At 51.3% G+C, this 15,857-nt stretch overlaps 4 protein-coding genes across 4 annotated transcripts; 1 reads left to right on the top strand and 3 right to left on the bottom strand.

Annotated features, from left to right (window-relative positions):
* Window positions 1-2,157: 2,157 nt before the first annotated feature.
* On the bottom strand, window positions 2,158-6,396 carry Z518_03935 (uncharacterized protein; the record flags this gene model as incomplete). Its single annotated transcript, XM_013417643.1, has 9 exons — window positions 2,158-2,535; window positions 2,623-2,793; window positions 2,889-3,112; window positions 3,222-4,074; window positions 5,125-5,395; window positions 5,451-5,619; window positions 5,667-6,033; window positions 6,124-6,206; window positions 6,261-6,396. 9 exons carry the CDS (start codon window positions 6,394-6,396, stop codon window positions 2,158-2,160), a joined length of 2,652 nt encoding a protein of 883 aa, XP_013273097.1.
* An 846-nt stretch (window positions 6,397-7,242) lies between these two features.
* On the bottom strand, window positions 7,243-7,440 carry Z518_03934 (uncharacterized protein; the record flags this gene model as incomplete). Its single annotated transcript, XM_013417642.1, has 1 exon — window positions 7,243-7,440. The coding sequence occupies one exon, from the start codon at window positions 7,438-7,440 to the stop codon at window positions 7,243-7,245; it is 198 nt and encodes a 65-aa protein (XP_013273096.1).
* A 485-nt stretch (window positions 7,441-7,925) lies between these two features.
* Window positions 7,926-9,286, bottom strand: Z518_03933 (uncharacterized protein; the record flags this gene model as incomplete). The annotated part of the gene is made up of 2 exons (XM_013417641.1): window positions 7,926-8,202; window positions 9,216-9,286. 2 exons carry the CDS (start codon window positions 9,284-9,286, stop codon window positions 7,926-7,928), a joined length of 348 nt encoding a protein of 115 aa, XP_013273095.1.
* A 3,581-nt stretch (window positions 9,287-12,867) lies between these two features.
* Window positions 12,868-13,909, top strand: Z518_03932 (uncharacterized protein; the record flags this gene model as incomplete). Its single annotated transcript, XM_013417640.1, has 2 exons — window positions 12,868-12,955; window positions 13,008-13,909. 2 exons carry the CDS (start codon window positions 12,868-12,870, stop codon window positions 13,907-13,909), a joined length of 990 nt encoding a protein of 329 aa, XP_013273094.1.
* Between the last annotated feature and the right edge of the window lie 1,948 nt (window positions 13,910-15,857).

Below are 15,857 nucleotides of genomic sequence, written 5' to 3'. Positions count from 1 at the left end.
ATCAAGCATCGAAGATGGGGTGGGAATAAAACATCGGTCTTTCGTGTCACATGATTACTGCCGTCAGGACTAAACACCACACGTTACACCTTGTGTCCTTAATAATCAGCAAGAAGAATGCCGGGTTTTCATCAAGTTGCAGAGACAATGGTACACCTGATAGTGGTTTCACGATGTGACCATTCCCGCCATGTCAGATGTGCCTGCGAACTTGCTAGCCTGGCAGCCTGACGCACGACCTAGCTAGCAATGGGACTGAAGAAGCGGCCTACCTGTGCTGATTTTTGCAAATCGCTGAATGCTTGTTCATGCAGCTCAGATTTACCACTTAAAAAGGTAGCTTGGCACAGCAGGAGTCGTGCCTATATTTCCCACGTAGCAGGGTCGGCGGCATCGTCATCATAGTGATTATGACCGATCGACGTTGGGTACTCGAGAGGTGGGGCGGAACACGATGTCGTACATCAGCTAGTAGCATTTTCGTTGCACAGTGAAGCTGAAATGCCAACTCCCGTTTGATACACTATGAAGTCTAGAGGAAACATGAGGGAATGCCTTGGTTTTCTATCGAATAAGGGAGCAAAGGCTGAATAAGGGTGCAAGTTGCAACAGTGCCAAGCCTGTTGTTGTGAGAACACGCCGAAATCAACTTGTTCACGTGACAATACCAAAGCAACTTGTCACGTGATTGGCCAACACGTTCGCGTTGATAAGTGGTGACGCCAAGACTTGTCAAAGCCCATGAAGGCGTTGGACGCTCCGTACACGCCTCGAACGCTATATAGCCTGACGATCCCCTCTGCTCCATTCGAGTGTGTGCTCTCAACAGAGCAGACTTTGGTACCCATCGCCTCAAGAACTCGAAGAATACCGAATTGTCTCTTGCACTGTAGACGAGTTCGCGGTTCTTCCAGGCTTTCAGCGTCACCCTGGCCGTCGTTTCCTTCCTGTGTCGAAGTGACCACCGATATCCCGTGGTTATTCCCGCTTCGTATCCCCCTCCCGTTTTGGATGCGTCCCCGGCTCTATTGTCCCGTTGAATTTGCGGGGAATTCTCGGGAGGGGGCCATTTTCTGGGCAATCGGCACTGCATACTCCCCCCCAAAAAAGAAAAAACAGTCCGTTGGGATACCGAGGACGCATCCAAAGGAGTGGGGGACATCCCTAAGCTTAGATCACAGTTTGGAAATGAAGCCGTGTTGACCGTGTTGCGAGAGGCGAAGAATAACTGGACACTGATTTCCAAGTCAGATCTTACGATAGACGTCCAAGCAAAGGCCGGCGCCTCCTCTCTTTCATAATCTCCCTAGGAACGTGTTTAAGCATGAGCCCGGCCAAAGCCTGGACAAGCAGGACGTTTCACTGAATCCATTGTGCGCGCTTTCATCAACTGTACGTGGTCGCAGCCCCGGATGCAAGGGGAAGGCGAAGAGTCCTCAATTTTTTTGTTTGAGTAGCGAAGTCTTTGACAAAGGAGATAGTGTATCGTCCTAACCATTTTCTAAAGTTCGTGTACGGGCAGCGTGGTTTTCGATAAGCCGATAACGCCTCGATCGATTATCGGATCCAGTCCATGGACCACCTCGGGGATCGGATCCAGTCCATGGACCACTTCGGGGATCGAATCCAATCCATGGACCACCTCGGGGGTGCGACTAATCAGTCCTTACAGGTCAACGAATGAATTAGTTGACTATCTCGAGGTGCTCTTCTGTAATACCACTCCGTTTCCAGTGCTCTAACACTCTGCTTTCTCGGTATTTTCAACGAGATCGTACGGCGTGCTCCCGAAAAGACTCGCTCTGGTTCACCGCTCGTGGCTGGAATTGACAGGATATCAGTTGCCATATACGATGGCCAGGTATAGCTGCTGTAATTGTTTCGTTGTTGCTGCTCTAACCTGGTTCGAAGTGTATTCAACGTCGATCTCATGTTTTGACTTCAGATGGCCTCGCGTATTTGTAGCACCGCACGGCTCTATCTCGCAGTGTATGCAATAGGTAGTTGAAGGTGAGAGAAGTGATGAATTACTTCAGAATCCATATTGTGTACGATGGAATAAGGGAAGGTGGAGTGCCCTCTACGATTGTTTGGGCAATTTACACTGAACTGTGTTTGCTCCTCCACGAAGATTCTTTCTTGTTCAATTTCCCTCCTTCATGTGAAGAGGTAAAAGCTCGCGCCATAGTCAAACGATTTACGTTTCAACCTTCCACCCTCAGTATATTGATTCACGACTTGGGGCCCTTCCAGTTCGGGAAGGTATCCCATCGTACATTCGTCGAATGCCACTTTCGGCCGAGATGCGTAGAATTCGTCGTACTTCTCCTTGAGCGCATCCTTGAGAGAGTGCACTTGACCGCCTGGATGGAGGAATGACCAGCCCTTGGTGCACTGGTCTGCACCCTTGCAGGACTTCAAGACCATCATAAGAGCGTCTAGGCGGTCAAGAACGGCTTGCAAGGGCCGTCCCGCTAGTTGGTACTCGGACGCAGAAGCGTCCGCAATGATATTCTTGGTTTGATAAGGGTCAAGCTAGAAAGAGACAAAAATCTCATCAGTTCAGAACGTGCCCCCGAGAATTTGATGATCAAAACACGAGTTTCGAGGCCAATAACGTACCTTGAGGTCGTAGAACTCATTTTCATTGGTGCACCAAACCGAGTAGTACAAGCTGTAATCCTCCCCGACGAGTCGAATTCCTTTGTAAGTATTGTTGCCAAGTAACCCCGTTGCCGTGCTGGCGTCAGAACCGTCTTTGAAGCGGAATCCATAAATGCCTTCGGGAATAGCCTTTGAAAAAGCAAAAAAAAGGGGGAAAGATAGAATCAGCAAGAGCTCAATTTCCCTATCCGAGTGGGAGCGTAGAAAAGCAGCTTGTCACCTACCCAGCCCCAATACTCGATGTTAACATGCTCATTGTGCTTGGTTGGACATTTCTTATCATCTTTGAAAGGAATGGGAGTGCCATCCATTTTCCACGGCGTCTTGTCAAAGTTGGCGATGCCCAGGATCGTAGGGGCGAGATCTGTGTGGGTCGTGACGGTGTCGATTACCGCGCCCGCCTGAAGGCCGGGACCTCTTACAAACATTGGGATGTGGATGTCCGTGTCTGCGAGGTATTCGACATTAGTGTCTCTATTCCCCCTAGCCTTTGACCGTGACTGGAAAAGACAGAGGATGATCCATTAAGAACAACAAATGAAATATATGTCACTTACCATACCCACATGATTTCCCCGGATTCATGGCATGTTGACTAACGTGAAAGCCATTGTCCGTTGTGTAGAAGACGTACGTATTGTCCAACTGGCCGGCTTCTCTCAATTGCTGGATCAAGCCACCAACCATTTCATCCACAGCTTGGAGAGACCTGAGTCGCTTTCGCTGGTATTCATCATTGTACGCCAGCTCGGTCTCACCCATGGGCTGTAATTTTCCAGCCCATGAAGGGGCTCCTTCGATACCCTTGTTGAAGGACGGATCATCTCGAGGAATCTTGTAGTCTTTAAACATATGCTCGTGCCGAGGCGCTGACTCCGGGGGTGCAAAATAACTCAGGTTGGATTCGGGATCTATTGACAGGTCTGCATGGGGAGCAATAGGCGCCGATACTATGAAGAATGGGTTGTCATGAGACAGTGCTTCGGCCAAGAAACCGCTCGTCTTCTGCGCGATCAGATCGGTATTATATTGTCCCGTGTAGTTGGCGGCTTCACCGTCGTTCCTGACCATCGCAGGGGCAAAATACTTATAGGTGTAAGGGTCTAACAGAAAATCAGACCCATTGAAGCCACGTGCGTACGGGTCGTCATAGTTGTCGATGTTATGAGCATTGTACAGCTTCCCCGTGTAGTATGTGTTGTAGCCAGCTCGTTGCATCCACACAAATAGGTTTTCGTCATTGTAACCCCGAGCTATAACTTTGGGATAGCCGCCAAATGGTGGATTGACATCTGTCACGTTGGTATTGTGCGCGGCTAAACCTGTCCAAAGTGATGCCCTGGAGGGACAGCAGAGCGCAACCGTGCAAAAGTGGCTGTTATATGTCAGGCCGGGTTTGACAACTTGTTCCTATAAATAGGCCGGTCAGTCTATACAACTAACTTCATTTCACTACTAGAAGGTAGAAGTTACGGACTTGCAGAATAGGCATATAATCTGTTGACTGAAGGTGCTTGTCCTGATCATCGGTAATGATGAAGAGGATGTTGGGTCTCTTGGCCCCTATCAGGCGAGCCAGTAGGAACACCACCCACAGTTGTAGCAGCATGTTGTTTCTCTCTCTCTGTGTGTGTGCGTGTGTGCGTGTGTATGTTTCTTCCTCTCTTTGTCTTTGTTCCTGTCACTCGTGGGATGCAAACACAAATACCAGAATGGATCTCAAATGTTCTTTTCCGAGTGGGACAGACAATGAAACGCAACAATTTCATTGAAGTTCTGTCCTCCCCCTCTCTTCAATCTCTTTATAGTATTTTAGAGCAAGTCCTCGCTCTTGTATCCGAAGTCATGATGTGGGGTCCGAGCATTCGGCCCGAGCATGGTGAAGCGAGCAATGTTCGGCTTCAACAACTGAGTCACCACCAGAAAGGGTCATGGATGAGGGAATACAGAAGGGGGTCCGAATGCTTAGCGAACTGGGGGGAAGTGAACGCTTGGAAGACCATACAGTAGCTGGGAGCTCAAACCCACAAGCCCACAAGCCCACAAATCCGCGAAAGAATTATTTCCCACGCGGAGTGTGGGGTACATTAGCGCAGGGCTAGACGAGACAGGAACATCTGGAAAGTGGGTAAGCTGTTCGGACTCCAATTGGTCTGAACCTCTGTAACTCCTGGTCCCGGATGGATCTCATGAATTGATTGGGTGACAATACGGAAATTGAGGGGATTGGCCGTTCCGGTTGTTCGGCCCAAAACAACCTGTCTCGTCATGTGTGCATTTTCTTATATGGCAAACATCTGAGAAAATGAGGAGAAGGTAGTCTAGGAAGGAGGTCCTAGCCGATGCAGCGTCCAAGCCGATGCAGAGTCCCGGCCGATGTGGAGTCCTCGTCGCTTCAGCAAGCGGAATTTCCAGGTAGTTTTTTCCTTCGCTTGACCCTCTTTCGACTCTCTCGTGTACCCCACACAGCCGAAGCTTGGGCGATAGGGTGCTCAAACTTGCGATGACGTCCTGAGCGCGCTGTTCGAGCCGGGGCCATGTAGGTGCCGCATAACAATCCACTTCCAGTGTCGGTGTGGCCACTGTCCTGGTTCTCTGCACCGTGCTCAGAGCTTTAAGGTGTTCATTATTTTTCAGAGGATTTTGCCATACAGTCCACGCGTGATCTAGTCTCGGGACCACGCATGCTTGGTATACTTGTCTCATTTGCGTGAGCCGGAGGGATCTCCATCTGTATAATGCAATAGCCGTCTTAGTTGCTCTTTGGACCGCCTTGCTGGACATACTCCCATCTTATTTCTTGATCGAAGACCGCTCCCAACGGTTTGGCCTCCAACGATGTCTGAATGATTTGTCCATTCCTGATGATATGGCCCTGGCCAATTTCGCGTTTGTTTCTTGTCAGATGTATGAGCTCGGTCTCATCCTGAACTTTCTTGATGTCTCTTGCTTCGACTGACCGACTCTCCAGCGGAATCAGTCGTCCATGTGGGCTGATGCACCTTCTCTGAAGGCCACGGACTGGTCGATGAGGTCCGGACTGAAGGAAATAAATAGTACGGGAGATAATAGAGATCCTTGGGCCCGCTCTGTGTGATCCAGAAGGGGGAGGGGGGTTCGGTCTCGAAGCCGTCGAACGTGATATTGGCGGATCTCTCTTTCACGAAACTCCGACCCATCTTCTTGCTGGCGTCGGTATACCTCTTTCGTTGAGGCGGTATTTAAAGTCATGCCGTTCACACCATTGAAGGCTCCTTCTAAATCAAAAGCTACGAGCGTGGTTAGATTGATGGCATTGGCCAAAGCGAGCAGTGCCTGCTCCGTCGTTCGCCCAGGACAGCCTCTGAATTGGGTGTCAGGCAGTAGTCCCTACGTTTCTGCGTAGTAAGATAGGCCTTTGACTGTAACCGTTTTGAGTAGTTTCCCTAGTATGTTGAGTAGCGAGATGGGAAGACATACTCCCGGCGACGAGTCGTCGGGGTTTCCAGGTTTCTCAGCACTGTAATCCTGGCGGTTTTCATTGCTTCGGGTAGTATTCGAGGCTGACGGATGCCACAAAGACTCTGATCAACTATGGTTGAGATGTCAGTTCAGACCTTTTGCCAGATCAAGGTCGGAAGGCCGTCCTAGCCCAGGCCGGTATATTTCTTCGCCATTTGGAGCGCCCTGCCGATTTCTGTTTCGGCGATAGGTTCCCAAGGGATCTCTTGCTTCGGGGATTGGTTCGGCCATCTCGGGGAAGAAAGAATCCATCAAGATTCGTGCTTTGTCTTTGTGTCGGGGATTCCGTTTTGCTTGTTTTCAAAAAGGGGAATGCTAGCGTAGTTGTCTCGAGGTCTACAATACCTCGTCGCTTTTCACAAGGCTTTGGAGTCTGACACTGTCGAGAAACTCCTTCCAGCGTGGCGCTTTGACCCGTTCGACCGTTCGCGGCCATTTTCGGCGGACGGTTCGCATCTCATTCTAGAGGCTGACCGTATAGGGGATCCTCTTTCCCTCGGCGTGCACAACTGTCTTGCCATCTTCTGTGGCTTGATTGACTTGTCTTTGCTGGATCTTGAATGCCAGGGTGAATCGTCGTTTCGGGTATGGACACGATCGTGCTGTTGGTGTGTACCAGTCCACTGGTGATACCGTCACCTCAATTCGTCGTTCCAGATCTTGACCCCCGTCACCTCCGGGTGGTTGCAGTGTACCTGTCGGTGGGCTGAAGTCGAGATCCTCTTGTTTACGTAAATGAGGTTGCGTTTCCTAATGACGTCTGCGCCATGCGTTGCCTAATACGCGTGCTACGGGCGGTGAATGACATGTGTGCGGCAGGCTGTGACCAATAGTTCTTGTATGAAAAGCATCTGTGTTTGCGGGTCGTTGATGAGCGCTTCCGTCCCGGCTCTAGATTTCATAATGTGCAATTGAGAGGCCCTGGTGGCGGGTGTCCTACATTCCTTGTCTCCTATTAGACGTGGTCCATTACAGTCGGCACTCCTGGCGTCCGTTCCTCTAAAAAGGGAGGAGGACAATCACGCCGGTCATATTCTCTGCCGAAGTGTCGATCATCCATTCGGCTGCCTCGCTGTGTCAAACCACATGCCCGGAGAGGAGTGCGTGCCCCAACGGTTTGTCTGGTTTCTTGAGCCATGCGACATCCTCGATGTGATAGCCTTTGGTTACGAGGTCGTTCTCTTCCGTAGTTTTGTCAATGACGTCTTTCTCGTTCTCTGGTAGCATGACTCCTTCGATTGGAAGGCGGTGGATCACCGCCCCAAATCGCGGCATGGCCAACTTTGAATCATTTCCTAACTCTTCTAGCCATTCGGTATTTTTCCTGGTAGTCTCGGCCGACCTTTTATCTTGAATCTAATCACATATCCGGTTCGGGTATTTCCTGCCCCCGCCAATTGCACTTCCTTGGTCGCATCCGTGTCCTGAGGTGCCTTTCTAATATGTTCATTGGCGCGTTAGTTGGCGGATACCCTGTGAAAGCATTGTTCGCAGTGTCACCCTCGTCATGCCTTGCCTGCTTGCTGATCCGGAGAGAGGTCGGTTCTCTTTTGGTCAGTGTGGAGCTAGTCGTCGATTGGGCGGTTCTTCCGCCAGCTACTACCGATGTCCACGAGTGCATCGAGAGGAGGCGATGTGGAGTATGATTCGAGTTTGCTCGGAGGGATCGAACCTACTCTTGTAATTCTAGGTTCTGACTTTTCAGAATTCGCTGCTCCGCTTTGATCTCGAGCAACTCGGCTCGAACGGTCTCAATGCTGCTACTTTGGCCCTTGATAATATTGCTGTGTGATGGTGTCTTTCAGGTCCGCGAAGAGTTTGTATGATTTGCTGCGTTGCCACCTTGTTCGGAGCTTTTCGGCACTTCCCCTATGCGCCAGCGGCAAGGTTCCGTAATAGTCCGATATTCCCGTGGTTGTCTGTGCGTCTAAAGCCTCCTCCTCTTGCTGTTCGACAAGTGTCGCACATGTTTCTTGGTTTTGTCCCCTTTCGAGGGAGATTGTTGTTATGCGGTTGATGGTGTGGTAGGCCTGGCCCCTGGTTTTGAGGTTAGCATCGTCCAATCGGGAACTGCCGACGCTAAGGCCCGTGGCCTGCGTCGGACCTATAGATCTTCCTGGTCAGCGTCTCGCCTTGAGGTTCTTCAATACTATCGGAGTACAATTCACAAAGGCCTCTTTTCATTATCGCCGGTTGACTCCCCCGCCCTCAGGTCGAACAGTGATCTAGATCTTCCCATATACAACAGGATACTAAAAATAGGCATCTGCCCATTAAAGGAGACCTCGGTCGTTCAGCTACTGTTACAGCGTCACCGGATGTCCTGTTGTCGGCCCGCGAGGAAGGAAGGGAGGGAAAAGAAGTTCAAAGGAGAAAAATTGGCTGCGCGGGAGTAAATTTTGCACGAACAGACCATAATACGGTTCTCCCTCGGAAGCAGCAACGGCTGACACCCCGCTCGGGGCTTGTCGCTTGGCATCCATGCGATCCTCGGCTGCTCCGCGTCATTCTTTCTTCATACGTCCGCACCAGTGCATCACGTTTGCAGCAACCCTCTTTGTCGACAAGAGCCTTGCAAATTCCTGGAAATTGTTGCACTCAATGGTCTAGCATGGAAGACATCGGTCATCCATTGTGCTATACGAAATATGATAAAAGTCACCGAAGCCAAGCCTCAGTCAACAGAGGACACGATTATATACTTATATCAGCGGCGTCTGCTTGAGCATGTGCTGAACCATTACAGACAATGTCGCCGTAGCGGATCAGCTTAAATCCCACCCTTAAGGCGTCAAAGCGATCAGCATCCATTCTCGCCATCCCATTGAGCGTATATTTGCTGATAAGCCGAGTGACTGCGACCGGATTGGTACAGGATAGAGTATCGGCGGTCTTGGGGGTGTCTTCCCGTTGAAGAGCGCGTCAAGAACCTTCTGATAGTACTCATATGGTAGAACGTACGTTGGAGAACGTTGAGTCATAGTCACACTTGACACACCGGCTGCACACATATCCTCAACCACATCGCGTGCAGTTTTTGTGGTACCTACAGTCGTCCATCGGCAGAGGAGTATGCCGCCGAGTGCTGAATGATCATGAGATTTGGTTTGGCATTCGTCATGTTTGCGAAGACGGTTCTCTGTTACATGACTCTCTTTGCGCCTAAAGTGGTGTGTCACGAGGGATGTAGAGACAATGGCGATGTGTTTAGCATCGAATACCATCTCATTCTCAGAAAGAGAAGAGCTACCGATGTCTCTCAGCTTGTAGAATATGACCACCGATAGGAATGAAGAACCAATATTGCCTCCAATTTGTAGCGAGTCCGGCGCCTTGTTTAATCTCTTCCCGCAAAACCAGCTTTCTTTTCCCGCCCCCGGTGAAAGATTCCATGCTAATCTGAAGCTGACAACTAGTTCTCCATGTTCGCCCAATTTCGCAGAACCAATGCTTCGGGGCAGGTTCTTATATGTGACTGGGTTTGCCATATCCCCACGACATGCGGCTGAGAAGCCACCCCACGCGGTCTACACCAGCCTCGTATTCCTTCCATGTAAGCCCATTTCAAAGCATTCAAGCCACAGATATCTTGTTCCTGGTCCCTGGTGGTCTTGTCTCCTGAAGGATTTTATTCCAATGGGGGTGGGGAAAGCCCATGTGTGGCGCATAGCCCAAATCCGATCAACCTTGTCCTAGGGCTGTTGGGGGCCGATACCATGCAGTGGGCTCTCTCCCCTGCTTGTGGCTCAGCATTCCACACCGTTAAATATCGAGCATTTCGAGGGACATCACTTTGAACAGTGATGTTGGTGGCGTCAGGGGGATTTTATTCCGATCATAAGGCTAACGGACGGCATTGACGAGAAGTGTGGGTTAACCAACCTCGTAAAAAGGATCCTTTTGTGAAAAGGATTACGCACCTGCTCGTCTAGGGGCTTCTAGCTGCAGAGAAAATGGGGCCTCCACGGGACAGGGTCCAATATGCAGGCCGCAAATTCTTCATGCTCCTTGTCTCAGCTATCAACAGAAGGCTTAGTTGCAAGCACTCCTTCGTCTTCTGCCTAGGTAGATTCTTGCATACCTTACATCTGTCATGCATTATCAAACCTCCTCTGACCATCCCCAGTATTTTCTCTGTCGAGCACGGATGACGGAGGGGGTTGGAGGCAGTGGCAAGTCGACGGTAGATGTGTAGCCTCGAAAACCGGTCTTGACTGGAGTCGTTACTATTGCCTGAATGGGCAAAGCTGGTGGCGTCTGTGCTGGCATGGCATTGGCCGTGTCGCATTCTCGAGAGAGTATCGGCTGGGGTTCCGTGCAGACGGCGAGATGATTTAGCGTGAGACGAAATGTTTCCGACTGACGGCTCTGGTATGCCCTCGTAGCTGGAGTTGACCGAACGGAGGAAGTCTGTAACAGGGAGTAGCTGCGAGATAGCCAATCATGTCACGTGGATCGCTGCTATGGTTCTCCCCGATGCGTAGTTTGATGCTATGCAGCGACTCATTTTGCCTGCTCACCTGCGCTACAGCCACTACGGCCGCTGGGCGACTTCGGACTTTGGGGGCGAGATTGATCCAACCCTCTCATCTTTCCCTCCGCTCATCATTTTTCTCTTCTCCCGCTCCACTGTCCACCACTAGGAACCTATCCAAGCTCTTCTCCATAGGGCCAGAATTGTAAGTCACCTCCCAAATTGTCATCATCGTCCAATTTGGTCACTGGTCCAAAGTAAACGCTGGGGGCTTGAAGTTTACTTCGTTCAAGGCCCCTTGCCAACGCCAGCGCAATGTGCAGGCTCACACCATCCTTTCCGGTAACATGAGGCGAACCGGTACAGCTTCAGGACAAGCAACAGTAACGGCACTCCCGCGCTACTAACCAATATATGACTCCTGTATACGACAAAAGTGTCTGCCCACCTGCCTCATTCGGCACTCAACCTTTGGTCCCATTGCTTTGCCTGCTCTCAAGGCTGATAGGTTCCAGGAAAACCAGGCCGTGTCCTGTGTCCATGGTCAGACGGCCTCACAATCTTCTCCACCTCATCCCACCAGCACGCTGTGGTGGCCTCCATCTGCTTATTGCTCACTCGTCCGTCGCTCGCTGTAACCGGGCTCTCCAATCCAGAGGGGTCGGTCCCTTGCCGCCACGCGCCGGCTTTGATATTCGACCGTTACACAACCCACGAGCCGAGAACCATGTCATTTCAACTCTCGCACGGTACGCGACCGCAGCCATTGCCCGATGCAAAAGCGTTGGGTATTCTGGTTGCCGTTTCCACTCTCTGGCCCCACCGGTGTCGAGTTATGTAAGTAAGCAGTGCTGACCGTGGCTGAGGTCGCTCCGCTCTCCACGGGCATTGGGTGGTAGGCTATGCTAGCAACGGCAATGGCACTGGACTTCTTGGTCCTGTGCTCCACGATCTGGTTCTCCCATCATGTTCCTGACACCCAAGTTTTCCATGAGCATTACGGCTACCACTACCAACGACCCATAACTCTCTGATTCTCTTGGACGGAAGCTAGACTTTTGACAGATTGGGTCCCTTTGGAGCCATGAACCGCATCGTCAGACTCGGACCAACCTGATCTCTACCGGTGCTGGACGACATACTCTGCCCTGACAGACTGCTGCCTTCTCGAATGTGTACACACTGCCTGGCCCCTCCTTCTTCCCTCTGTCATCTTTTCAACGTGATCCATATTGTACCGGTTGTTCAAAACGTGGCGTTCCCATTCTCCATCTCTTCCCCCCCGGGCCACCTCTACCCTTTTCCGCCCTTGGATCGCTCAGGCCCCCAAAATAGGATTGAAGCGTTCTTAACCATAGGGACATAGCGTACGAGGGCTGTAGGGCTGCACTAGGGATCACTGTGACTCTCAAAGAGTTTTATCCGTCGAGGACATCCCCGATTTCATGTCATCGGCACCCACCTCTACCTCACCAGTTCCTGCAATCATCTCTTCCTGTCGATGCCTTTACGATACCGTGCCTAAATGTCCTTTGGACATCCATACCGGCCAATCATTGCATCTCGCCATCACGCAAAAGTTGCCTCCATCAGCATCCTTGCTGCCTTTGCCAACATCGGGATAAAGCAGCACTATTTGGAGATATTATTTTATCGGAGCGGGCCCGGGCCTTTTCGAGGGGAACATTTATCGTCCACCTACCGCGTCTTATCAACCCCCCGGAAACTATCCATCAGGATTCAACCACTTAAAAAAAAAACAAAAGGTCCGTAGACCTCTCGAGCTTGCTCCTGCAGGCTCGATCGTACATTCAGTCAATATTGCGAACCCAAGCTCATCTCAATCGACTCCATCCATCTTGTCGGCCTTGCCATCGGCTTCAGAGCGCTCATCCAATCAAGCCCAAAGCACGGCATACAGCGACGGTCGACTGTCGAGCGCAAGTGGTCAAGGTGGCAGTGGTCGAGTAGCCCCATATCCAGTAGGACATGAGCCATCCAGATCGCGGTTGCCAGCAAGTAATATTTTGCGGTCGCAGCAGAAAGAGAGTCAGCGTATAGAACACTTCCCCTATCCAAGTCATCCTTACCCCTGGACGCCGAATCAACGTCACCCACCTCCTGCAGACCTCCCAGCAGCAGGGCTGCCTCCATTTTCACTGCAGCGGTCAGGGTGGGTGTTGCATTCGATTGCTCCGTTGCACATTTTTACTGATATGAGGTGCAGAATGGCGACTCAAGTCCTTCCTACGCCGTCATCGCAATTTCCGCCCACTCAGATGTCTTACGGAAATGAGATGTTGAACACTTACTCAAGTGAGAAAAAGCCGCGGCGCAAGGACGGGACCATGCACTGACGATTGAGTAGGTTTTGACAACGTCGCGGCAGGAAATACCCCCTACAACTCCAATCCTAATCACCAGTCGCTTCTCATGTTGTCGCCGCCAGCAGTCAGTTCCGATATACAATATCGCAGGCAGTCATCGCATTCACCGCAGGCCGGTTTGGGGGCACTCGCAATTCGTGATCGAACACCGATTCGACATCATCGACCCAGTGTGTCGCGAGGTCGCAGTCATAGTCGGAGTGAAATGTTACTCGCGTACGCAGCAGAACAAAATCAGCTCCACCAATCGCAATCGTTGCCATCAATAGCGGCCATGCCCTCACAAAGCGAATCAACCATGCCGCAAGTGTATAACATGCCCGCATACAACATGTCACCACCCATCTCCAGTTTCCCGCAACAAGGCAGCTACTTTGGCACTCCGGTTCCGCCATCTACAGGACACCAGGAAAGCGAGTTTCCCCTTCCTTCGAACGAGACAGAAATACCAGCATTTTATCCGGTAGGCCGGACTTCATCACACGGCTCGGCAATAAGTCTGCCTCCGCCCGACTCGCCCCATAGTCTTTACATCCCTGGACATGCTCAACACAGCCAGCAGCCCTTACCATCGATCGGGATGGCGATGCAACCCTTTCCACCGGCGCAGTTGACGTTGGAATCTTCCCCGGCGGAGGTCGAGATTATACCTTCTCGGCCCAAACCTCAGTGTTGGGATCATGGGTGCAATGGGCGACAATTTTCCACATTCAGCAACCTGCTCCGACATCAGAGAGAAAAGAGCGGGAGTGCAATGAAGGCAGTATGTCCACATTGTGGCACCGAGTTTACGAGGACAACAGCCCGCAACGGCCACATGTCGGGGGGAAAATGTAAGGGGAGAGCGGACGCTGAGGCGTCAAACCGAATGAAGAAGGAATAGTGGTTGGCCTCTGGATAACAAAGATACGACCACTGGCGGACGCGTAAGCGAGGCAAGTGGGTTGGTTAAGACAAGAAGAGTGTCACGCGAGATGAATGGGCAACATTAGTGTGCCGTGTCCCCCGTCGATGGCGATGGTGACCACGGTTTATTATTGTCATCACTGACCCCATAGTGGTCAGGCTCAGAGTCTAGATGCATGAGGCAGACTTCCTTTTCTTTGAATTGGAAGAAAAAGGTCGGATCGGACACCGTTGGGATGAGCATTTACTAATTGGATTAAGTTTGCCTATTTGAATTGGGGTAGCTGCAATGCTACGTCGTATAAACTAAGCTAACCGGGTCCCGATTTGGAGGGTCGGAACATGCCTAGGCCCGCGTTACACAGAGAGAGGATTGGTGATTGGCTGAGTCTTGATCGGTCAAAAGACAGGTCATAGACATGAACGTTTTTCTGTATAGAGCAGATGGAGTTGTAGCCTCTGGGTGATATCGACCAGACTGATAAGGCTTCAGCTGCCGGGGACCAAATATGTACGAGGCAACCCGGCTACTTCGGAATGGGCCGTTTCAGCTGTTTGAGGCTAGGGCCTAAATGCCCCATGTCCACGGGAGCAGATCGTGCCCCTGATCACTGTAACACGTTGTGACTTGCCCGAAGGGAAAATAAGCCTCCCAGCGGCGTTCACTAGCCTGATATTTGAAGGGTCAGGGACTTCCTATGTCATACCGCCTCGTTGCGAGTTCTGTAGATCAGGCTTAGGTTTGTCAGCTGCATCTAGGAACTGCACGATTAACATGTACTAAGAATACATGCTTGGAACATTGGAGAGAGGTACCACGACCAGTGGCAGGTCCCGGCCATGACGATGAGCCTAGAGTATGGGAGCACGAATGACGACGGTGCCTGGAATGTTAGTACCGAATACGGTGATCTGAGGTAGCGACACCGCGCATGAATACCAGGTACCGAGGTGGTTAGGCGAGGCTGACATGGCCTTGGCCTTAGCCCCAGATCGACCAGACAAAGCACTTGCAAGGCATATCACTGGGGCACCCTGGCACCTGCCGGGTACCTGAATACCTGATTTTGCCCTCTCTGCATTGAGCGCTCTCCATTACTGACGAGAAACAGTTCACGCAACCTTCTAAAGTTACAGCCTCACCTTCGGCATCATCATAATCATCATTCGCTCCTAGCCATTATCCACCGGGCATACCATCAACCGCCTCTCTCCATCAGCTCCTGGACAGCTTCCTTCTACGTGCTCTCAACGACAAACTACCGATTCGGTCCACTCTCACACTATTGTCAGTCAGCCACTTATTCCTTGTGACTAATCCAATGTCCACCTCGGCTCGCTTTCGAATCGACTCGTCGTCCTCTGCATTCGTCTTGACTGCCACCATATCGACGTAACGGCCACAATGTATCCTCTTCCTTGCCTTCTATCATGCCGTTGCACGGCGAGACACCCTCCCACCTCTTTTAGAGACGTGGAACCCACTTCCTCCGCAATTAGCCACAACGATGGGCTGATGTGCTCGGCACAAATCACATTGCCGGTCATCGGCTTTCTCCTGTCTACAGGGACATTTTCTGAATTCTGCCAGCCTGCGTGACCACGTGTCTACAACAATCACAACACACTTCAACGTCTAGAACCACCCTGAACCAGATCAATCCCTGGTCAACAAGTTCTGAGATGGCCCAAGTGGCTCACCGTCGACCCTGATCCCTTGAAACTTACGATGTCTTTCAGGATCAGCCTCTAGACCCTTGTCCTGACCAGTCGTCGGGAAACTGAAACTGCGACTGGCAAACTTCTTCCTACCTCCCTCTCCGCTGATATCCGCCTGATCGATTGAACTGGGTCACCATGCTCGCGTGCGCCAGGGCGACAATCCCCCCAGGCCAATCCCGAAGGCTCGGGCAAGAACATACCAA

This window comes from Rhinocladiella mackenziei (assembly GCF_000835555.1).
Source record: "Rhinocladiella mackenziei CBS 650.93 unplaced genomic scaffold supercont1.3, whole genome shotgun sequence".
Classification (NCBI taxonomy): Eukaryota; Fungi; Ascomycota; class Eurotiomycetes; order Chaetothyriales; family Herpotrichiellaceae; genus Rhinocladiella; species Rhinocladiella mackenziei.
The sequence above is the reverse complement of the archived record's forward strand: the minus strand, read 5'-3'. Positions and strand labels throughout refer to the sequence as shown.